We start from the raw sequence: 24,539 nt of genomic DNA on the forward strand, positions 1-24,539 counted from the left end.
TCACAAAAAAAAGATCGACGTTTTCTTGATTTTTTTAATATTTTATATAGTCGAATACTTACACGCTTTGATTCATACACATTCTATTGTTTTCCTATTTTCTTATTTAACAACAGTGTATTCATATTATAGTATATTAGTGTATTCATTTTTTTGGTTAACAATAATGTATCCATTTTTCAAATTGTTGTATTCATATGCTAAAGTTATACTACTTTGCCTTGTTTGATGTATTAATACATTAAATTTTTATAAATTTGTATCCTTGATATATTAATACTTTAAGTTTTATAAATAGAAACACCAATTTGAATTCAAAGTATTCATATGCTAATTGTACAAGTAATACATTTTTCTTATTTAGTTATTGTAATTACAACTGTATTAGTGTATAAATAAAAAAAAAACATATACAAAAATACAACGAGAAAGGACATGAATAAACTTTTATATTCAAAATTTTATGAATACCTTTATGATTAGTATTAGTGAATATATTGTATTTAGCAATATAAATACAACCTTTTGTATTATGTGAATTAATCATATTTGCATGCAATATATAATTATTAGTTGACAATTTAATAATTGAAATTTCAGTTATTTAGGAACATAATAAATAGTTGGTACTTGAAAGTTATGGTAACATATCATACCTTATTTAGTGCATTGTATAAGTAAAATTTAATACAAACATGCAGCTAAAAATTGACACAAAGTGTAGTCATTTCTAGTAAATAACATATTTATAGTTATTGAAATTCAATAACCCTATAAATATAGTCATTTTTGTAAGTTGCTCATAAGTTCATACCCAATACAATAAACTACATAAATGGGCCATAAAATTCAAAATAATAAGTTCATACCCAAATCCAATGCAATCCCTAAAATACCAATATCTCATAATAATTACAACCCATATCTTTCATTGCTGATAATTTTTGCTTAACTGATACTAAATCAGTATTATATAATGTATTGATATCATTCAAACTGATTATTTTCGCTTATATAAAACTAAATCAGTATCATATATTGTATTGATATTATTAAGACTGATAATTTTCGCTTAATTAATATGAAATCAATATCATATTCTGTATCGGTATCATTATATATATATGTGTGTGTGTGTACATATATATATATATATATATATATCAAGTTATATATATATATATACACACATATATTGTATTTGTATACTATTTGTATTATTAAAGTTTCTTTTTAAAAAATTACTCATTAGTCAATCATGGTATAAGAGTATATGTATATTGTTGTGATATCATCAAAGTTTCTTATTCAGAAATTAGTCATTAATCAATGATACTAAGAGTATATATATATTTTATGGTATCATTAAGGATTCTTGTGCACAAATAACTTATTAGTCAATGATATTGTAAGAATATATATACACACACACTCTTATATATACTCATAAAGTTGGAGAGTGTGGGAGGTTGATGAGAGAGAAAAATATTTGATTGTTATTAGAACGTTAATTGTGGATTTCATCTGTAAAAATCGATAATCAATCCCAATTTTATGGATGCGGGTATTTGAATGTAACTTCAATATTATATGATATAAATATTAAAAGTGGTAATATATCTAATTGTTTGATGATATATATAAGGTTAGTATATATATGGTAGTGATGTATATCTAATAAGATAATTTATCCATTAGAAAGTTAAGTAAATCAGTTTGTATATGATGCTATATTTATTGTAATACTTACATAAATAGCTATAGTTTGAGGGTTATAAGATTGAGATGACTATATTTATCATATTTAAAAAAAATAGCTACAGTTTGTTTAAAAAATTGGCTAATTGTTTTTTTAAAAAAAATATAAAAATACACTGGAATTTAAATGTGACTGAAAATCCTATTTTGTAGCCCACTAATTTGGCACTTTCAACTTGTAACTTACCTTTCCATAATAGGATTCTTGTCAACATATAAAAAAATGAAGATATGCAGAATATGTTCTTATACACTGTACTACCGGAAAAAAATTACGAAAAAAATGGCAACAATCTGTGTTTTAATTCGCCATTCCGGAAAATGGAGCGATGAGAATTGTTATGTGGAACACAACATTGACGGGATTGTTTTGAAGGAATATGCTTCATATTCTGATTTAGTTGATGTGATTTCCGTACAATTGAACGTTGATCTTACAAAGAAGTGTATGAAGATTAAATACACTATCGAAGGTGACGACACGCCTATGGAAATACGTAACGACATGGGTGTGCGCCTATATGTTCAGTTGAAAAAAATGAATACTCAAATTGGAGTATATCCCCTGTGTGTTAGTATTTACGATATTGGTATTGTATATTCTGGTTCTGGAGAAACTTCTATTGAAAGTGATGTGTTGCAACTTGAATACAATAAAGAATTAAATAGTGAGGATGATCCATTAGCAATTGTACCAGCATTTGGCGATCAAACAGTAGATGCATTTGATGTTGAAAATGATTTAATAATCACTAACAGATCGCAAAAGGAGATAATGGTGGATCAGATATACATGGATAAGTCGACATTGAAAGATGTGATGAAAAAATATTCAATCGAAAAAAGGTTTAAATTCTTGGTGGAGAGGTCAAACTCTATTAGGTAAATTATGTTTAAATTTATTCATATTACGTTTATTTATATATGTTTGAAGATGCAACTCAAAACTAAAATCAAACTATAAATGGTATTTGCAGTTATACTCTTGTATGCCAATCTAAAGAATGCACGTGGTTAATGAAAGCGTCAAGTATTAACAAGTCAAAAATGTTCAGAATTAGAGTTTTTAACTCTGAACATACATGTCCTTTGAAGGATGGAGTGCATTCAAATTGTCGAGCAACAAGTTCGTTGATTGGAGGAATAATAGCACCTAAATTGAGGAATCATAAGAGGAAGTACAGTCCAAATGATATTAAAGATAACATTAAGTTGGATTTGGGTATTGATATTAATTACATGTTGGCATGGCGATCAAAGGAGAAGGCATTAGAATCTATCATGGGGCAACCAGCTGCGTCTTACGGGAAGCTACCAGGATACTTGTATACGTTGGATAAGACGTATCCTGGTTCACATATACGAATGCAGAAAACACCTAATGACGAATTTTTGTATGTTTTTATAGCGCTGGATGCTTTTATAAAGGGATTTGATCATTGCAGGCCAATTGTTGTTGTAGACGCCAGCCACCTCAAATCAGCATACACTGGTGCATTCGTATCAGCCAGCACTATGGATGGAGCAGGTATTTGGATACATACATACAATTTAATTTATTTTTATTTTTCTTGTTATTCATCTATTTTTGTATATTATAACAGGGAATATATTACCTTTGGCATACGGAGTTATAGATTCGGAAAATGATGCTTCTTGGACATGGTTCTTTGAACAATTCAAAGAAGCCTATGGAGAAAGAGAGAATATGTGTGTAGTATCTGACCGACATAATAGCATAATTAAGGCTGTATCTATAGTATACAACAATGTCCAACATTACGCCTGCATATGGCACTTGTGGGCTAATGTATGTAAGAATTTTCGAAAAGCAATTGACCAATTGAGTGAAGTATTCTAAACTATGGCAATGGCATATACTCAAAGTAATTTTGATAAGCTAATGAAAAGAGTTGAGCAGTTTGATGTAAGGGTTAAGAATTACTTGGAGATGGCTGGATATGAGAAGTGGGCAAGGTTGTATGCACCAGTTCCTCGTGGTTGGGTTATGACATCGAATATTGCAGAGTGCATCAATTCGACGTTAGTAGCAGCAAGAGAATTACCAATATTTGACTTTCTTGAACAAGTGCGATTGATGTTTGCTAGATGGAATTGCACAAATCAGAAAAATGCATCATGCACTTTCACACTGCTTGGGAAGAAGTTTCAAGAGATGCTTTTGCTTAATGAATCAAAATCGTGGCGTATGATGGTATGTATATTGAAAAAAAATTCTTGTTCAATGGATTGTGTATTCATTTATTTTAGTAATCAAAAATATTTGCTTTAATATTAAAGTGTATAATTGAATTTCTGTATTGATTATAGGTTGCCCCGTCAACTAATTACGTTTATTCCGTAAGTGATGAAGGGAAGAGTTATATTGTATGCTTGGAAAAAAAGACATGCAGTTGCAACATGTTTCAAGTTGACGGTATACCGTGCTCACATGCGTGGAGTGTGTTGAATAAAAATGGCATGCTTCCGGAAGAATATTGTTCAGAATTTTATAAGCGAGGAACAATATTGAAAACATATGAAGTCCCTATATATCCTCTACCTGACAAAGGTGAACGGAACATACCTGAACACATTGCTACCGAAGTTGTGTTGCCACCAAAATTCAAGCGACCTCCAGGAAGGCCAAAAAAGCAACGTGAAAAGTCATTTAGCAAGCTGAGCAAAAGGAAGGGTACCAATTCTTGTAGTACATGTGGACAACAAGGTCATAATAGGCGTTCATGTCGAACTGCAACACGAAATGCATAGAAATTGTTACATGACACTATTAAATTTCTTGTAGTTAATTTTTGTTATTTTGAATAAGGAATGATGAGTTATTTGCCTTTTGAATATTTTGAAATATTTATTAAATAAGATATCAATTATGTAAGTATAGCTAGTTATGTATATGTAAGTATTACTTTGATACAAATTTTGGAATCAATTTCTTTGGTATAAGTGTATATGTATTTTGACATTGATTCTCAATATGTAGACTGTTAAAAACTGTTTGTGGGATCGCCTCGTTATGTGCATGGATGCCATGTTTATACATGTAAAAATGGGGTCACTTAATTTTTTGTTGATAATCCATTGACTAATTCACCGATGCCAAAGCCAAATCATGGCAAGTCATGTACATCTAATTAATTATGAAATAACACAGAAATAAATTTAAAACAACTAATGTGATCATATATGAATATAAAGAAAAGTTGATAATGTTTGACAAAAAATCAAAATATTAGTTTTTACCATAAGTTCAAAAAAAAATAGAACTAGTACGAAATATTAATCAATCACAACAAGTTGACTATTATCAATCCTTGCGGGTGTCCTCATTCTTCTTGGTGGTGCCTCATTATCGCTAACAGCCCCGTCTTTCATCTTTTCCATTGCATATTCCCACAAGAGTGCACCGTATCTGATACGGTGTAACTTAGAATCAAGATACTTAACTGGAATACCTTTACCCTCACTTAGGTACTCAGTAAATGCTAGCAAGTATATCCCGCAATCCCTGAAAATATACATTACTTTTTAAAATCTGATACTTTTTAGGAAAATTGAACGAAGATTGTTTTATACTTACAAAAAATCTGATCCTTGTTGAGGTATATCCTCCACATACGTCACGTCGTATGGGATGTGGGTATCTTCTGCATCATCCGAACCATCTCCAATCTCCATTGAAACATACATTGGCAGAAGCTGAGCAAGCTTTTGAATTTCTTCTCACATTGGCAGAAGCTGAGCAAGCTTTTGAATTTCTTCTCTAACATGATAGTTATGACCTGCTGCTCTGTATGAGTCATATACATAAATATGTTTGTCAATTAATGACAAAACAGCCAACACCGAGTGATTTTTATGCTCCACGTTCACTGGTATGAACACATTGTCGATTGTATTCCATGGAATGGCAGCCATCAACCTATATCCTTTTATGTAATCACGTATGTCGCTTTCAACATTTGCAACACAAAAGTTACTTCCAACTTGAGCATATGCAGCATAAATTTCAGAAATTTTTGACTTGAATATACAATCAACAGTAGTGTATCTGTATCGACTATTGATGTTGTATTTACTTTTATTACGCAAGTAATACATGATCACATCAATATGCTGTAAACAATTAAAAAACAAATGTACAAAATTAGCACATCATAAAAATATGAACAATACTTATACTACTTTTTATGTTTAAATTCATATGTTTACCTCATCATTCAGCAGTTGTTTATCATAAGACAGAGAGTAGAACCAATTCTTGTTTGATATTCGATGAATGCCCAAATCCATATCAACCGCCAGTTTTGCTTTTTTATTCTTATACCGATCTTCACCATGCATCCTTTTGATAACAAATAAGAATTAATTAATATTTAAGTATATTATGTTTACATAATCATTATATATATATATATATATATTTATATATATTATGTATACTTACTTATTCATATGGCTAGCAAGAAGCCCTTCAGAAAGCCACAAACAGTAATCGTTGAAAAGATCATAATTATATGGCCCTTGTATGAAGTCAGAAACAAAAGGATGTTTCTTTTCATAAGTTTTAACCACGTCATAAGAGCTACCTGAAATATTTAGTATACAGACACACAAATTATAACAAACATATTTTCGCATATATGTATTAGGCACTACGATTGTTATAGAATCGTATATGTAAAAAAAAAAAATTAGTAGGGGGCAGGTAAGACACTAAGTATGTTAAACATTGTTATTTACCTGATGATGATCCAATATTTGTGGATTAAGGAGAGCAAATCAATTAATCAGAATGTATGATACTTTGAACTGGCACGGGTGTATTATCGTAAACGCCACCCTCTGAACGGACCACTACCTCGGAATGAACGACAACATTCTTTTTGGGATATATTGTGTCAATATCAGGTAACAGAGCATCAAGCAACTCAAATTGTGACTGAGGTTGTTGGATTCCGTCGTTCTGAATTACATTACCGTCTCCTGTCAATCGATCAGGATGTCTGATCCTTTTAACTGGCACGGGTGTAGTATCATAAACGACACCCTCTGGATGGACCACAACCTCTGAATGAACCACATCATTCTTTTTGGGATTGATTGCATCAAAATCAGGTAACAAAGCATCTATCAACTCAATTTGTGGCTGAGGTTGTTGGATGTCATGATTCTGAAATACATTAATGTCGTTAAGCTGTTCATGTACCGTTAAAGGGTCTTGTATGTGTATCTGAACAGGCTGCAAATACTCCTTGACATTAATTTTGACATGTTCTTGAAGAACGAAACGAGGTGTTCGAACCTAACAATATTATAATAAAAACTATTATTTGTATTCTTTTAACATTTTTCACCTTCAACTACTAACTAATCAAAAAATAATTTATTCAAATAGTACCTCGTTTGCATCACAGTGAGGTTTATCCATAACATTTGATATCTGATTGTTGTTCGACCAATTAGGTACATGACTTGGAGATTCAGTTGCATCTTCCTGTGTATTTTATCCATTAGAAAATGAGATATTATAAGTAAGTAACTTGTATATGTAAATGTATTGTATTAATTTAATATTGTCATAATTAACCTGATTTGGTGCTCCATATTCACGACAGCTTCTGTTAAGTGCATCCATAACTTGTCTAAAATTCCCCATTATCAACAATTGCAACTCCTTGAACTCATAATTAACCTGATTATTTTTAAATAGAATGTAAGTTTATATTGGAATACAATGTGAACTAAAAAAAAATAGAACGTATTGCATACATAATTCTTGAAGGATGCAAGATGTTGTCTCAGCAAACCAATTTCATCTGCCTTGGTATCTTGAGGTTCTTTCGAACTCCTTGGTGGTGTACGGTTAGCAGAATCATCCGGACGGTTATGCATCTCCTGTACTGATACATTATCCTCCAATGGATTTGAATCAGGATTTAAAGTTGTACTCTTTGCCTTACGACAACCACTCAATACTGTGGGGCGTTTATCTTTCAACCTCGAACCTGCATGCAAATTGGACTTTTTGATCAATGTGGATCTTAAAACATATGCCTTCTGTTTACCTTTTTCTTTATTGTGTGGCTTATGACTTGGAGGCTTTGAAGTGAAATCATCATCTTTGTCACTAACAATTTGAAAGGTATTCTTTGTGTTTGCATTACTTTTTGATTCAAGCTGATAAAATGCAATCTCTTTAAGTGAAGGTTCGATGTTTTTGAATTTTAACTGCACACAAAAATATTTATAATTAAAAATTATATTGAAATACAACAAAATCTATACTAATTGACTAATTAAAATATGTTAAATTACCAGATTGCCGTTATCACTGAACATTCCTTCCATGAGGAATTCATAATGTATTCTGCTGTTTCTGGTCATTCAATTGACGATTCTGGGTATACGATTGCTCTTCTTTACAGCAATATTCGAATCAACCGCAGAACAACATTCATATATCCAAATTTGCATGGCTAGAGGCATACCATCAATTCTATAATACTTTTTCTTCTCATCCATTTTTTTTGTTACGCTTTTGAGCAATTTGTAGAAAACATCTTTCCCCCAAGGGTATTCATGGTACCGGCCGCTCTCAACTAGATCAAAATGTATCCTTGGAATTGATGAGCTCTTCTTCTCGCCGGAATATATGAACGTACAAATAAAATACAGAATAGCGAATTTAACAGCATCATCATCATTGCCACCCCAAACCTTTTTTTTATACTTACTGATCAAATCCACTTTTATAACAATACTTTTACCCTCAAAATACTGATTGATTAATCTATTTGGCTTCCTTGTATCAAATAAAAAATCATCTTTATTACCAAAACACTTCAAACCAGTAATGATAGCAAATTCTTTGATACCAAAACGGAGCGTGGTATGATTTATATGAAACAACAATTCATCAGTGGAACTGTCCTCTAATTCACATACCATGAAACACCTAAACATTTGTGGTTGCGCTCCACACATGTGCATTTTTGTAAATGCTCCAAAATATGTATCTTTAAAATGATTGAATTGGGTCGCTGTAAGCTTCCCCTTCAAATCTTTGACTATGTTATGGTCATAAACCTGCATGCGTGGTGGTTTAATTGGGCGAGCCAATACATGGAATCTGATACCCTGTAATTATAAAACATGTATCTTTAAATAAACTTTCTTCTTATATACTCAACGTAACCTTTGTTGTTCGACTTTCATTACATTATAACACAATATACATCACTATAAATTGCAACCTGCATACATTACATCAACCTGTATACATTACCTCACTGCCTACATTTACTCAAAAAATATCTCATACAAGATGTATCCACTTATGTACTTTTTACAAAATTAAATGCATGTATATATCTACACTACAATTACCATCATTGAACAACATAAATACTATATCATAATCAAAAACTATATTCATTTAAGTAAATTTTATAAATTAAAGTACACTGCATGTACATATGCAAAAATTATTCAAAAAAATAAAAAAAATAAAAAATGTATATACCTTTAATTCTTCACTGACTTCGTCTTGTTCTTCATTAACTGCATGTTCTCCGATCATGTCGGAAACTACATTTTTTACTTTCCTCCTCTTATAACAATTTTTTTGAATCGCTTTCACCGTTGACCCTACTTTTCTTTTTGAAGGAGTCCTTACTATTTCATCTTTCGACTTCTTATGTAATTCCATAGCAGCAGTATATCCTGAAATTTGTGTTTTAATCTGAGTTATACCTAGGTCAAAAGATGGTATTTCAACCATGTTATGTAATGTATATTTTGTACCTCTTGTGATTATCCTTGTGGTATTTCGTTTAGACATAACAACCCAGATCCTAAAAAATAAAAAACAAATAAATATTAAACAACATAAATATTTCCGAAAATCAAGCAATGTTGCGTATTTGATTTGAAATTACAAAAATAAAACCTAATTTCGTGGAAGCTTGATAGAGATCTAATTGATTAAGAATTTTATGGTAACTTTGATTTTGGGAGGATTTTGGATATAATTTTGAAGCTGTAAAATTGGTTTCTTAGAAAATGACTACCCTAGAAATAAGATTTTAAGAGATAAGTAGTAAGCTGAAAAAAGGTTTTTTGGATTTAACATGAAAATAGCGTATTTAATTGAAGCTAGGCGTGAGGCTGAAATTTTTTTCCTTGGAATTGACGTGAAAATAGCTTCTTTAATTGAAGCTAGGCGTGCTGTAGTATTATAGCTATGGTTTCTTGGAAAAAGACTAGAAATCATATTTTTGGTAGGATTTATGAGATAAAGTAAAAAGCTGAAAATAGATTCTCTGTAGTACTAGTTATGTGCTGTAACTACATAAATGGAGGCGTGCATGCAAAATTATGGAAGGAATACAACCATAATTATTATAGAAAGAATAAAAAACGTTAAAATAGGAACATAATTAATTACGTGAGTAATACTAATTAATATAGGAGTATATTAAAGAGAGAGAAACGGGAGGCGTGAAAATTTGCTAATTAATACTTATTTGCTATTTATTAATTAAATATAGTCATAAAATAAAAATTTATGAAAGTATAGCTATATTATTTTAATATAAAATATAGTTTGCCATTTTATATAGTTTTTCTTATTTATTTCCTTATCAAAGACTTTATTTTAAATTAAGTAAAGAGGATTCTTGTATTTCAACGGTATGGTAGTTTATATGTTGTTCACTTTCATATTAATGTCCCATCTTGAAAGTAAGAATTATCTTATCTAGACGTTAGAATAGGTGGCCGCACAACTCGATCGGTGGGTTGGATCATGACATTATTAAGTAAAAAATTTTAATCCATTCACCGATCATTAATTCAATAACTTTATATCAATAAGTTAGGAAAATATTTTTATTAATGATGTAGGGAAAAGGGTCAAAATGCCCACAAACTATGTGAAAGGAACAAAAATATTCTTGTTTTATAGTTTAGCTCACAAATGCTCTTGCCGTCAATACTTTTGTTAAAAAATGTCAACAAACTATGTGAAAGGAACAAAAATGTTCTTGGTTTATAGTTTAGTTCACAAATGCCCTATCCATCAATACTTTGGTTCAAAAATGCCCTTGGAATCAATACTTTAGTCCAAAAATGACCCTATAATTACTAAAATGGGTCAAAAATGCCCTTTTCCAATTAAGTATATTTTTTTCTTTTTAACCAAATTTTCTTCTTACTTAAATTATTAAAGAACTATCATCTTGTTTTCTTTCTTATAAAATCACTCTAACAAATTAAAATATAGAAAATAGTTTTTCTCTTCTTAATCTCATCTTATCAATTGGAATAAAAATAAATTCATGTACCATCTCGACAGATAACATATGTTACATGAGATCATAGTATATCCATCATTAATTTATATTATATAGCGATAGAAAATAATTATAATAAAAGAAGAAATATTTTCATCTTTTCTGAATTGAAGATAAAAATTTTCTAAATAAAAAAATATATTAGAAAAAGAATGTGTCAAAAGAAAATAAATTATATATTTATTTGGATAAATCAAGCATCTTTATCCAAAATAACAACAAAGATATTTTTGTGCCAAAATATTAATGAAAAAGACATTTTAAAATCAAATTACAAATGAAAGATATTTTTATTCCTTTTACATAATTTCACGGCATTTTGACCCTTTTCCCACTTTTCCCAATGATGTATTTTAGAAAGAATATTACAAATCTTAAAGTGAGTTTTTAGATTTCAATACATAACATTAATTTTCTACTGATACTAACAAATAAAAAAATTTAATTATAAAATAGAAAACAAAAATGAATTAAAATAATTCATAATCAATTAATTAACGACATCCTTTCCTTAAATATAGTGTTTAATTGACATGATGTATCTATCACTTGATTTTCTCCCAAATAATTGGTCACTATTTTAGTTGTTATCGATTCCCTAATCAAGAATTACAATATCCATCTCCTATTTTGATTCTTCCTTATCCTTTCTTTAAAAGGATAATTTCTACTGCTTTGAGAATTAATATCATTTTTTATTTTTTATATTCGAAAGTCATACTATAAAAGAAACAATAAGCATTTTATACATATAAATTTCATAGAACAAAAGTTTTTCTTTTAGTTTAAAAATTATATTTATTTTTTTAAAAATATTCTTATATATATAATTATTTTTGTTGTAAACTATAATTGTTTTCTAATACATTATCAAAATATTAAATATATTATATAAATAGTGTAACAAAATTATAATTTTATAAAGAAATATGTGGAAAGTCTTGACCAAGTATTCAATTCAAAGTTGGAATCTAAAAAGAAAAAAAACATGAAATTCCAAATTTTGTTTTTTTCCTTATATTTTTATTAAAATTTTAAATTCCAACTTGGAAATTGTAGTGGATGGATAACCCTCTTTCGTATCCCATATTCAACATCTCAAAAAATGAACGGTTCAGATAGAATCTAAATCGTTGAGCAGTCGGTTTCACTTAAAAAAACGGATGCACTATAACAAATCACAAATTTTAGAGAAATAAAATATATTATCTCTGTCTGGATAAAGATAAGGCTTTCATCTACCTTTGGTATATTCCCTTTCTCTCTCTAGACTCTTTCTTCCTCATTGTATCTACACTCTTTCTCTCTCTTCTTTCTGGTTTATTATTATATATATAATACATAAACTCTCTAGGTTTCTTCATATGTATCTGCTTTTTTCTCAGCACAAGTGAAAGCGAAAGTGCAGGCTATGTCGATTGCGTTTGAGAGGAATAGTACACCTGATCATCAGATCGAACGGCCAGGATTTATGCACGGAATGACTTTTGTTCCGATCTATAACTCGCCAGATCTAGGCGTCGGAGAAAGTATGGTTCAGGTGAAGCGGGAAGATGAGGATGATCGGACTTCTTCTTCGTCGTCTTCTTCTATTGGTAGGAATAGTGATGACTCACCGCTGGCGGGAGGGTCTTCATCAAATGGATGCCCTGGAGAAGGTGATGGAGAGGAGGTTCAGAGTCCGTTTAAACCTGGTGCTCTCGATAATTTGGAGTCTTTGGAGGAGGTTTTGCCGATCAAGTATGTGGTTTTACTTTTTAAAAAATTTCTCTGTTGATTTTTGGTTAATTTGTTTAATTTAGTCTTTTATTTTGAATTTTAGTTGATGACTTAAGTTTCTTAATATTCCAGATTAGGTTTTGATTTTGTGGATATTTGTTAATTGATTTGTAGTAGCAACAAATTAACTCTGCCATATCTCGGTAATATTTATGACTTGCGAGGGAAATGGACAAGGAGTCATTTGCTTAAGTTAATAAAGTTACCTTAGTATAAACCACACTAGGCAAGTCTCATTCAGCGAGCTTCGACCCAAAAAGTCAACCCAAGGGGTTCAAAATTGAGACCTCCATTGTGGAAGTGCCAAGCCAAACCATATGAGCTACCCAAAGGGTTAAAGCAATCCATGCATTATAATTGTTTTGGATCACAAACCAAAACAATCCAATAGAACTCTGTAGGTAACTTTTAATGTTGTGTATGTATCTATATGTGGTTTTTTGCATGCTTGTGATGGTTCTGTATAAAGAACTAAGGAGTGGTTACATGTTTCCTTGGGCTTGTCTTTTGTCTTGAGGAGTGAGCTATCTAACTAAGCTTTGTTTTTCATTTTGAGGTAATGTATGTGGTACCTTGGGGTGGGACTTGTTTGTCTGTGTGTGTGTGTTTGATTTGAGCAGTAAAAGAAAAATCTGAAAGTTTACTTAGGTAATTATATTTCAAGTAGCATGGTGCAGGTACCTGAAAAGTAGTTTGGAACTAATTTTAGAGTGTGACTGTATTTGCAATCTTACTGGAGAACTTGTTTTGAATGTGATTGATGTTTCATATTATCTTGTTTCTGAATATTGATTACCAAGAATTTGTACAAAAATTGTATACGGTTTATAACAAAACCATTATCAATGCACTCAAGGGTGTCGCCTAGTATCATTGAAGTGGATTGAGCCCTATGAGGTTTTAGGTTTAATTAATTACCTAGAGAGAAAACACTAGGTGATTTTTTCTCATCTATTCTAGCCTTGGTGGATAGAGTTGCGTGATACCTGCTGTAGATGGGAGGTGACAAGTATTCCATGGAATAAGTCGAGTTGCATACAAGCTGGTCAAGACACTAAGGTTGTTAAAAAAGATCCATTATAAGCAGAAATTGATAAGTTCTTAACCTTAATCAATGAGTTTGGTATCGAAACAAAATTGAGTTCAACTTCTAAAAACCTCACGAATAATCTCATTACCTTCTTGAATGGGATCATGTCCTTCATTACAACTTTTTACACATGCTTCTAGAGCTACTTGATTAGCTACGGCACCTATCCAATTACCCCAAGGTCGTCTTAATCTTCCCCCACTGAATTTGTCCATAGTTATTGTAGTACCTTTGACAGTGGGGACTAGTATGTAGTACCGGGAATCACAGTGTTTTGGGAGGCGAGAAGCGGAAAAAAGCGACGAGGGCTTGCTTCAGAGAAGTGAGAAGCGAAGCGCGCACTTTCTTTTTAAAAAGCGACATTTAGTATAAAAATAAAAAAATATTAAATAACTAAATAGAGGTAATATAGTCTTAGATAAAAAGAAAATAGATAGTCAATAATACTCATAAGTCATAACATATAAAGCAAAAACCAAAAACATAATTAAATCACAAAGACTCAAACTCCTATTCATCAACAAGATCCTCAAACTCTTCAAGTGCCATAACCAAGAAATTAAAAAAAAAGAGCTGCTAGCATACACATTGATCACAAAATATAAACGAAAAAAAGCAAAATAATTGAAAAAAACAGAGGAGACAGTCAGTAATTGTGAACAGAAATAGAGCAGATCGCAACAGAGATGAAGAGAAGAAGAGAAGAAGAAAAAACTACAGTAGTCGCATTGTGAAGAGAAAAGAAACTCAGAGAGAGAGATGAACTAATAAACATCGGTTAAAACTTACATGCAGTCGCGGTCGAGGTGTGAAGAGAGAGACAGTCTCAGGCGCGGTCGTGAAGGGAGAAGAAGCGAAAGAGGAGTCGTGAAAGAACAATTAAGTTATGTTATATAGTTCAGATTTTTTTTAAAAAAAGCCTGATTTTTTTTTAAAAAACCTAATTGTCTTTTTTTTTTTAATTTTATATAAAAGCGCTCTTTATTGCGCTTTTGCCTTAGTGTCGCTTCTCGCTTCTTTATCTGAAGCGAGCACCTTTTTCAGATCGCATGCCTCAGGAGAAAGAAGCGCACTAGTGTCGTGTCGCTTTGAAGCGCGCTTTTTTGCGCTTTTCACAACACTGAGGAATCATGGTTCCATCATGGGTGCACTGTGCATATCTGTTCATAGTATGGATCAAATACTGTCTGGATAGAGGTTGGGGGACCACTACACCAGAAAGCAGCCTGATATTCTTCTGAGATGCTTCTGGAAGCTTGGAGCATCACTTCAGCATATTCAATTCTGACCATTTTATTATTTTTTATTTTTCTAAAAAGGACCACCAACAGAGGCGGAATCAGGATTTTCAATAAGGGGTTTCAAAATCTGGAGAAATAGGTAGCATAAGGGGGTTCGACATCTATTATATATACATATAAACTTATTTTAACCATGTATAAGTAATATAGTTTTCCGCCGAAGGGGGTTCACATTGAGGGTAGCTCCGCCCTTGACCACCAATGTGGACACGTGGATGTATTAGCCATGAAAAAGAGAACAGTTGAATATTTTGAGTTTATAAGTCATCCACCATTGGGTGTGTTAGCATTTCAAAAAAAGGAGGAAGATAAGCAGTAAATAAGTGTATATTAGTTTACCTATTATTATTGAAGTTTAGATGTATCCTTTTTTTGGTCTGAACTGAAGTCTTAGATAGTTAAAGAAATGCAGAACTTCGTTTAGTTTTGTTAGTATTTAAGTTTTAATCAAGTCACTTAAGAACGTGGATCTTTTTGGAGAATGAATTGAGCAGTGCAGGAGACAAAGTAGACAGATTTCTAGCTTCTTAGAGATATTTAATGAGCAGTGAGTCTGGTAGTCTTATTCTTCTCATTGTTCTAATTGTGCTTGACTGCCATGTTTCAGGAGGGGCATTTCAAGTTTTTATGCTGGTAAATCGAAATCTTATACTAGTCTAGCAGATGCAGTATCATGTTCCTCGCTTAAAGATATGGTCAAGGCGGAGAATGCATACTCTAGAAAACGCAAGAACCTGCTTGCTCATAGCAATTTCTTTGGCAAGAATCGGAATCACTTCCCAAGAAATAATAGCTGTGGGTTATACAAGAGACCAATAAGCTCTAGAAGCTCATTAGCTCTTGGTGCAACCTCCAGCTGCTCTGAGAGCAATAATAGTTCGGAGTCCTTGAACTCAAATGCATCGTCACCTCATTTCTCTCTTCCCCCTCTGCCTCCACAACCAAGAAGATATAGCATTGAGCCCTCATCATCACCTCCTGACCAGAAGCTTAGTCCATGGAGGTCTTTCTCCTTATCAGATCTGCAAGGGGCTGCTGCTGGAACTCCCAGCCTAATGGGCATAAAGGAATAGAAAAGATGTCTTAATGATAACATAATTTTATGTCGCCCTATGAACCTAACTTCAGATAGGTTTCAATGGAGGTTGGCTTATTTTAGAAGTTATAGGGTTCAGTTTCTCGCCCCACCTCTGTATTTATCCCCCAAATCATAATACCATCGTCTTTGGCATCTGTAGAATGTAATTGCTTCTGCTTACTTCTTAACCTTTGGGTTTCCTCCGTAACCTGTTGTATATTTCAACTGTGGTGTATGTCTAATTTAGAGATTCTATTGCAGTTTTTTTTTCCTTTATAATTAATTATATATGTAGTTATGTTTTTGGTGTAGTCCTCAATTTACGCTTCCAACTTTATGTGCTGTGCACATATATTATTACTAGATAGAGCATGAGTCGTGCTTACATCAAAGGATCATCATTTCAGAAAAAATGGTGTAATATATAAAAGACATAATTTTTACAATAGTAGGTTAAAAGTGATACAATGTCATTGCATTGGAGGAGATAATAATATTGCATATACGTGGGAAAACAAAAGCATCTGCGTTTGTGTATTACACAAATTTCTTTTTGCACTTAAAATGTTTCTCCAGATAAAGGTAAGACACAAATGTTCTTCAAATTGATCACAGTGGCCCTGCAACCACAACAATAGCTGCACATGATTTTGTTGGAATTATGTATCTTAAAATTTCAATTTTGAAATAAAACATAGCAACTCCAGCAGAAGCTTATATAGACATAGCCAAAATTGAACTATGATGGCAAAATCCTCATGCATGGAAAACCAAAAACTGAAAAACAACATCAGATGTCTTTTCTTTTGTAAGTTTGTTGCTGTAAAATCAGGAAGAACAATGATGTCTTACATAACAGAGAGGACAGTTTGGCTATTGCTTCTCAATTACCGGACTTGGAAATTTTTTGGATACTATTAGATTGGCGTCTTATTCTTACCAATCATAAAATATTTCAAGTGATAACTTTTACTTAGTAGGGTCAGATGTTAAATCTTAGTATCATGATCTCTAACAGAGAAATTATTATGTCGTAGATTAATTTTTTTCCATATATAACTTGTCTTATCATTTCAGCCTTAAGGAACCTTTCATGACGGTCTGCTCACCTCAATTCAACAGCTTCAAAGTAATCTTCAATGTTAGTGATATCCTCGAAAACTCCTAAAGCTCCTTCAATGTGCTTCCCCAAGTTATAGTTAAAACGCAAGAAGAAAATATCTCTGCTACCACATAAAATATATTAAGAAAGAAGCACTTCCTAATAGATTTTTCATCCCAATCAAGAAGTTCATCGGTCCTTTTTCTTCGTCATAATCATTCGATATTTGAAATATACTGACCCAATCAATTTAGATGTGTGTGCAGATAGAGCACATTAAGGAAGCTGCCAATAACTTGTTCAAACATGTCGGGCACTTCCCATGCTAGTGCGATGAGCCTCAAGAGTCAAGTCCATCTCTTGCAATAACAGATGGTAGAATAACTACAAAATTCATAATTTAAAGAGTTTGAGGACATCTTGGAAGCATTTGACAAAGAAGCAACCAGTAATCATGTTAGCTTCAATTAATATGTATGAGAAATAATTACAGATAAATAAAAAGATGATTCAGGAACAATAAATTACATTAAGTGACTAATAATGTGAGATTTCTATTTAACTTTCGTAGTTTTGTTGCATCTCCATTTTTCATTTTTTTTTTGTATTTGATTATCCTACAATAAGAGTCTAATAAGCTTGCTACACAAAGTATTATAATTATATCTTTTATATGTGTTCTCTATATTGATTTATTTCAAGGCTTAAGCTAAGAGTTAAAGCACTGATAAATATTCTAATAGCATGAGTTGTATGCTTTGTTATGTTGTGTCCCTAAATTACGGTATTTTTACTAAATTGAACCTGCCGAGGTTTGTGAGAGTACTTAGACTTAGAGTTCGTTTGAATTGTCTTATTTAACGTGTTTTTAAGTCGATATCTTTTAAGCACTTTTGGAGTGTTTGGATGATTTAAAAGAGTGCTTATAAGCTAAACTCATAAAAATAAATCAAAAGCCAAAAGCAAATTCAAACAGGCTCTTGGTTCATTTGGAAATTACCCGACAAGTTAATCATAGATTCTTAGGTCATTTCATTCTTCTATCCTAAAACTTCAAAATTTCCATTTATGACAAGTGCTTATTGTCTTGCTTCTTTATTTGTTGACAATTGCTCAGTACTTCATAGCTTCACTATTTTCTTGGCAAAAGTTTTAAGGAGGAGACCACACCACATGAAAGACCAATGATTGTTTTCTAATACTTTAATGGTTCTCCTATATATAATCTAATGGGGTGCCTATTGTAATTAGTTTTATGGACGTAAAGAATGGTTTACTTGTCACCAGGAGTAAGTAAGTAAATATTTTGTTCTAATTTATATGTAATGAACACTCATCAATTAGCATGCAGTGCTGTTATTTGATTTAACTTGCATACTCAATTTTTTCTGTGCAATTTACATCAAAACCAAGTTAAATAGAAATAGTTCCAACAAACTACAAAGCAAACATAAAAGATGGTTACTATGACAAATTTCAAAACCACAAACAAATAGAATGAGTGATATTTTTTGACTTTAATAAATAAAAAAACCATTATGCCTGGTGAAAAAAACAAATTAACTCAAAGACGGGAAGGAGAACTGCCAGAAATTTAGGATTCAAATAGAAAAACACCTCCATTGTCAGTAGTCAAATGTGAAATTTCATCACCAAATTATTGCACCAACTCAGAACTTGAAGTACTCTCGACTAATCTCTTCAATTTGCTCTCCTCCCATTTCTGATTCTCTTTTAAATTGAACACTCAATAAGTGTATCAACTCGGGAATGCAGAAAAACTAACCGAGACCCAACAAAGTGAATGTTAACAAAGAAAGAATAGTAGAAAACTCACGATTGATAGCAAAGAAGGCAGTAAGCACAAGTGACGTCGATGAACTGCAGTGTCTTGAATAAAGTGAATCATCAGACTGACTACCTAGAAATGGTAATATTTAACCCTATTTAGTTGTACGTAGAGAAACAAAGACTATTGAAAAAAATATAATTGAACTAATTACAGCAAATTCCACGAATATCTGCAGTATGAATGACAGACAATGTATTGAAGCAAACGACAAGAAAGTTCTTAAAACGTACTCCACGTAGAGGGAGTCGTTTTAATACTTTGGCAAATTACCATCTAGTTATATCTTATATTTTTTTTTAAAAAAACAAATTAAGGGAACTCTACTACTCTACACAATTTTCTGAAATCATTCCTACCGCACGACAGGACAAAATATTAAAGAAAAACTACTATTTGAAATATTTATAAGCTCTCTTATGGAGAGTAATAAAGAATTATCTGTTGTCCTATTCCATTAATTCTCACAACCAAATATGCATAAGTTCATTGTCTGTCCATTTTCTAATAATAAAAATCATGTTGCTTTTTGCTGTCACTCTTCTTTATTATAGATATTGTTACAATTTATTTTAGATATAAATTGCATTCAACACTTGACACTTCCCATAAAGATCAATATTCCTCCTTTAAAATAGTTGAAACTACGACTCAACCATAAAAGTTGGAGGTTGAAGCCTGCTAACTAAGAATCCTGATACTCTACTGCAATTCAAGGTGCAACATTAACTTTTTCCTTTTTTTTCTTTTTAACCCAAATGATCAGAATTAGGTAAAATAAAACTGAAGGTAGTATTTGCAGCATCAGAGGGTTGACTACCGATAAGACACAAACATAAATAATATTTTTGCTCCATGATTTTAACCTTCAATCACTTCAATTAATCAAGTCATTCTCCAAAGGTAGATAAAGCTAATGCAGCTTCAATAGACATACCTGCAACTAAATTTTGAAAGGGAATATAGCTTTAAACATGAGAAGCTTCGATTTAGTATGATCTCCTAAGCAAAAGCAACATCTACAACAAATTAAAATAATAATTTTCTAAAAACTATAAAGACAATGAGATCAAAGTTCATCAACTGAAGATAAAAAGCTAGCAACTTATTTCTAATTTAGCCAAGAAAAAGAGATTCAGAGCAAAATAATAGTAAATATAACCCATGGCAATATGAGTTAGGGTTTCAACTAAAAGGAAGAATGAGAAGATAGACCAAGCACATAATAACGATTACAGATACAAGAAGGAATAAATAGCCATCAAAGTTTTGGGGAAATTCAAATATTAGAGGAAATCGAAGAAACAATTAGAAAGTAGCCTTACCTGAGATGAATGGGGGAAAATAAAAAGAGATTTGCAGCGATCAAAGTAGAGAACGATGAAGGGAGAAAGTTGAAAGAACAAATAAATGATGTGTCAATTGAAGATATCTCTTTGGAAGACACGTAACCTATAATGAAGCATTGAAAAGACTAAAATATCCTCAAATTTAAATTAGAAGACATCAAGCACTCATGTTGAAACTAGCCTTTTATATATAAGTAGTAATAATGAGACCCAATTATTGTTCTTTGATACTTCGCTTGTCGGTTAGTGTGGCTTAATTATGGCGTCATGTTGTGGTTGGCGAGTAGACCTAATGGATTGCCATCTTGAGATGTTCATAGGTATAATTTAGGCCTAACCCATCGAACCCCTAAAGTTGGCACTAATTCACTTAGACACCTTCACTAAGTTTTGTTCATTTTAGACACCTCATGTTATGTCATGTTATGTTTCGTTGTGTTATTTTGATACTTTTTAATGACATGACATAGTGAGTGTAATACACTCAATATCAGCACGTGAAAGACTCATTTGATCAAATTTTATTTTATTTTTTTCATTTTCGTCCTCATTTCTCAGCCACCATCTCTCAAAATTTTAACTCCTTCAATGGAGAAATTGTCACGCCCCGAACCTACACCCTGGGCGTGACTGATACTCGAAGACCATTGTTGGCCTCAAGCGAACCCATAACCTGACTTACTTACCTAGAGGATGACGTAAACATAAGAGACATAACTCAACAAAGTTAAGTTCATGTAATAATTTGGAATGTTATAAAAGAACATTCAACTTTCCATCAAGGCAAACTCAGGTCTCAACATGAAATAATGATAATGAAAAAGACTAAGAAGTAACATCTGACTGTCTACGAAGCCTCTAGAACAAAGAGGGAAGTCGGGACAAATTTCACAACATCCTAATGAACTAAAATTATAAAGCAATGAAAAATGGATCTTCCGAAAGTAAGCAGACTCACAAACTGACTCTGAACTGCTCAGTGGATCAACGGTGCGCCGGATGCCGATTGTAACACCCTAAAACGAACTAAGGTGAACTAGAGCTTCGAGATTGTTTCTTGAGTTAATTTTATTATAAAATGAGTTATATTAGTGACCTTAGAAGTGTGTAAAGTTTGGAGGTCAAACGTCCTAGAACATCCATGACGTTCGAAAGGTGTGTCTTAGAAAAGTGCTTGTATGTCTTTATGTGTTTGAGTGAGTTTTACGTGTTTATTTTGCTTGAAATTGGTGTGGGATGTTCCCAAGACACATACGACTATGTTTAGGGGTTTAACATCCGGGAACGATCCTAACTAGGACCCACAAGGGGCCCTAGAGAAGGGCTGAAGACTTAAGTCCAAAACGTCCTGGCAGTGTCCACCAACGGGACCAGTCGACGGCCAGTTGATCAATTGACGACTCGTCAACTTGGTCCGTAGATTGGACCTGTAGGTCTGCAGGTATTGAGGGTTGCAGACCCAACCAAAAAACCCTCACCAATGGGGTGTCGTTTGACACACGGTCCGTTGGTTGAGAGTCGTTGATGCTGCCTGCAAAAGCTGTTTCGCCTGCTGCCTTGACATGGGGTATTTTGTAAATTCACCCCAAGTATTTTATAACCATAGGATGATATTTTTAGGGTTTTAAAGTTATATTAGTTTATTTTTAAGTCCTAGACCTAGACAAGATCCCTCACTTCAAATATTCAAACTCCCCCTCTAAAGAAAACTCTCTCAAAGTCACCATTGGAGCTAAGATTCATGGAGGGAAAGGAGGTCTGGTTTGGACGTGTTTCTTCATCAAATTAATTGGGTTTTTATTATATTTGAGGTATGGTATCCATCCTTGAACCCTCTTATATTCAAGGAGTCCTTTCTAAAAGATTGCAAAAAGGGTTTTTAAACTCTACTTTGTTCTATCTTTGACTCTAAGCATGGGTATTTTTGTAAAAAGTGTTAATGATTAAAATGTGTTTATTCTAGTATTAATTGATGATTTTAATGTCAAAACCCTAATGAACTCATGCTTATGCATATTTTAAACTTTTAGCTTAAGAAATGGGTTAAATGAACATGTTTGTGTAGGGTATGAACTTTGGTTTTCTTGTTTTGTTATTATGATTTAGCTACTGCCCTAAGGGCCTTATTATGATGAAATATTGAGAAATTGGTTATGGGTGGTGATGGGTTCGTTAAATGGTGAGTTGCTTATATTGTATAATATCTTATTATAAATTGCTTTTGAATGGTATGGTCCACCTTCTTGGTGGCGATGTTTACTTGATGAATTTTATTATACTTAGTATTGTAAGTGTGATTTTGAAGGCCTAATATGTGAAATAAAGTAATAATGAAGATGGTTCTTGTATTGTGTATTGTGGAGCTTGAATTACTTAGTATTGTAAGTGTGATTTTGAAGGCCTAAGTGATGTACATGATTATGTGAAGCATGTAAAATGTGTGATTTGATGAATGAAGATCTAAATCATGTATAGAAGTTAATATAAATGAAATGATGCCTATATGCAAGCTGTACTCACATGTATACACACACACTTAAATGAATGAATGAAGAAGCTAAGTTAAGTCAAAAAGGGGAGTTTTAGGGTGAACACTCTTCGTGAGTTGAGATGAAGTGTTTAGTAGCAACCTCACTACAAGCTAAGAGAATTCTAAGATAGATTGGGGGATGAATGCCCTTTGTGAGTTGAGATGTAGTGTTCACTAGTTATCCTTAACCTAGTTAATAATGTTTAGAATCCATGGGGAGTTATGCCTAGCACTGAGAGGATATGAAGAAGAGGTGGTTACACTTCGTGAGTTGAGATGTTGTAATCCAATGTACCTCTTGAGATGAGTACTTCTCGTTAGTACAGATTGAGTTACTTAGTAACAATATCCTTATCCCTTAACTATGCGCCCGCATAGATATAGCTATTGGGCAAGCCATGTAAAAGCTAAGAGAATGACATTACTCTAGGCAAGTGAGGATCCCTCATCCGATAGGGGTTAATGTCGGGATTCCATGTCTAGCTCTCATAGTCTATGTCGGTTAAGCTAACTCCCACAAAAGTAATGAAAATGCTAAGTCTCCTAAAAGAGTGTACTACTTAGGGTAGGTAATGGAATGGGACGGTATTTTTCCGTCGCACTAGGTAGGAATTCTGAAAGAAAGTCTTGGTGAGTGTTGTATGAATTGAATGAACTAAGTCTCCTAAAAGAACGTACTACTTAGGGTAGGTAGTGGAATGGGACACTATCTATCCATTGCACTAAGTAGACCTTTCGAAAGGGGAGTCTTGGGTGCTAAGTCTTCTAAAAGAGCGTACTACTTAGGATAGATGGTGGTATGAGACGTATCTACTCATTGCACTAAGTAGGCACTTCAAAAGGGAAGTCTTGGTGTGTTTCTTGGGTGTTCTTTTAATGTCTTGTCATTTAGTGGGGGCTTGTTCTCCTTAGGTGAGTAAGCCGAAAAGGGGTAGTCTTGAGGATCACTTTAGTGTGTATTGAAGGAGACATATGCGTACTTCCTTCATGTATTACCTTGGAGAGTCTTAGGATAACCTTAGTTAGGGAAACTCCTATGGAAATGAGTTCACTTCCTCTTTGCTTGGCCTTGGAAGTTCACTATTTTAGGAATATGATAGTTTACTGTAAAGGTTGTAGAAGCATACTGTAATATTTTGGAAGTTTAGTGTAAATGCTCCTTTTTGCTATGGTAATTATTCTCTAAGTGTTAAATGATAATTCTTATATTGTTTTACTTCTGCATTCATGAATGATTTACTTAATTGGCATGAAAATGTGTTTTTACTAAAATGTCTCTTTTTGCATGTTTATGCATATGCCATACTTAGTACCTTATTTGAACTAACC

At 32.5% G+C, this 24,539-nt stretch overlaps 3 protein-coding genes and 1 long non-coding RNA gene across 6 annotated transcripts; 3 read left to right on the forward strand and 1 right to left on the reverse strand.

Annotated features, from left to right (window-relative positions):
• Positions 1-2,041: 2,041 nt before the first annotated feature.
• LOC138337518 (uncharacterized) lies at positions 2,042-3,619 on the forward strand. The gene is made up of 4 exons (XM_069287431.1): positions 2,042-2,640; positions 2,736-2,745; positions 2,854-3,286; positions 3,363-3,619. Exons 1-4 carry the CDS (start codon positions 2,042-2,044, stop codon positions 3,617-3,619), a joined length of 1,299 nt encoding a protein of 432 aa, XP_069143532.1.
• A 3-nt stretch (positions 3,620-3,622) lies between these two features.
• LOC101266433 (uncharacterized) lies at positions 3,623-4,530 on the forward strand. The gene is made up of 2 exons (XM_004243886.1): positions 3,623-3,973; positions 4,090-4,530. The coding sequence occupies exons 1-2, from the start codon at positions 3,623-3,625 to the stop codon at positions 4,528-4,530; spliced, it is 792 nt and encodes a 263-aa protein (XP_004243934.1).
• A 7,768-nt stretch (positions 4,531-12,298) lies between these two features.
• Positions 12,299-16,659, forward strand: LOC101253102 (protein OXIDATIVE STRESS 3 LIKE 1). The gene is made up of 3 exons (XM_004243662.5): positions 12,299-12,379; positions 12,518-12,872; positions 15,910-16,659. The coding sequence occupies exons 2-3, from the start codon at positions 12,544-12,546 to the stop codon at positions 16,373-16,375; spliced, it is 795 nt and encodes a 264-aa protein (XP_004243710.1). The 5' UTR covers positions 12,299-12,379; positions 12,518-12,543; the 3' UTR covers positions 16,376-16,659.
• A 122-nt stretch (positions 16,660-16,781) lies between these two features.
• Positions 16,782-20,843, reverse strand: LOC101253397 (uncharacterized). 3 transcript variants are annotated; one of them, XR_011210753.1, is made up of 6 exons: positions 20,657-20,843; positions 20,269-20,350; positions 19,320-19,403; positions 17,724-17,866; positions 17,490-17,603; positions 16,782-17,000 (listed from the first exon to the last, which is right to left on the reverse strand). It is a non-coding gene; the product is annotated as an uncharacterized lncRNA (long non-coding RNA). The 3 variants fall into 3 exon arrangements; XR_011210754.1 differs by having other exon boundaries at positions 20,269-20,333; positions 20,657-20,770; XR_011210755.1 differs by lacking the exon at positions 20,269-20,350 and having other exon boundaries at positions 20,657-20,837.
• Positions 20,844-24,539: the final 3,696 nt, after the last annotated feature.

This window comes from Solanum lycopersicum, chromosome 7, assembly GCF_036512215.1.
Source record: "Solanum lycopersicum chromosome 7, SLM_r2.1".
NCBI classification, from domain to species: Eukaryota; Viridiplantae; Streptophyta; class Magnoliopsida; order Solanales; family Solanaceae; genus Solanum; species Solanum lycopersicum.

What these genes read in the sequence shown, in the direction of transcription:
- LOC101253102 (XM_004243662.5), top strand. Translation starts at nt 12,544, where the DNA reads ATGTCGATTGCGTTTGAGAGGAATAGTACACCTGATCATCAGATCGAA. An exon ending in GAGGAGGTTTTGCCGATCAA is followed by an intron (nt 12,873 to 15,909) that starts GTATGTGGTTTT and finishes GCCATGTTTCAG; the next exon opens with GAGGGGCATTTCAAGTTTTT.
- LOC138337518 (XM_069287431.1), top strand. Translation starts at nt 2,042, where the DNA reads ATGGCAACAATCTGTGTTTTAATTCGCCATTCCGGAAAATGGAGCGAT. An exon ending in CAGCACTATGGATGGAGCAG is followed by an intron (nt 3,287 to 3,362) that starts GTATTTGGATAC and finishes ATATTATAACAG; the next exon opens with GGAATATATTACCTTTGGCA.
- LOC101266433 (XM_004243886.1), top strand. Translation starts at nt 3,623, where the DNA reads ATGGCAATGGCATATACTCAAAGTAATTTTGATAAGCTAATGAAAAGA. An exon ending in CAAAATCGTGGCGTATGATG is followed by an intron (nt 3,974 to 4,089) that starts GTATGTATATTG and finishes TATTGATTATAG; the next exon opens with GTTGCCCCGTCAACTAATTA.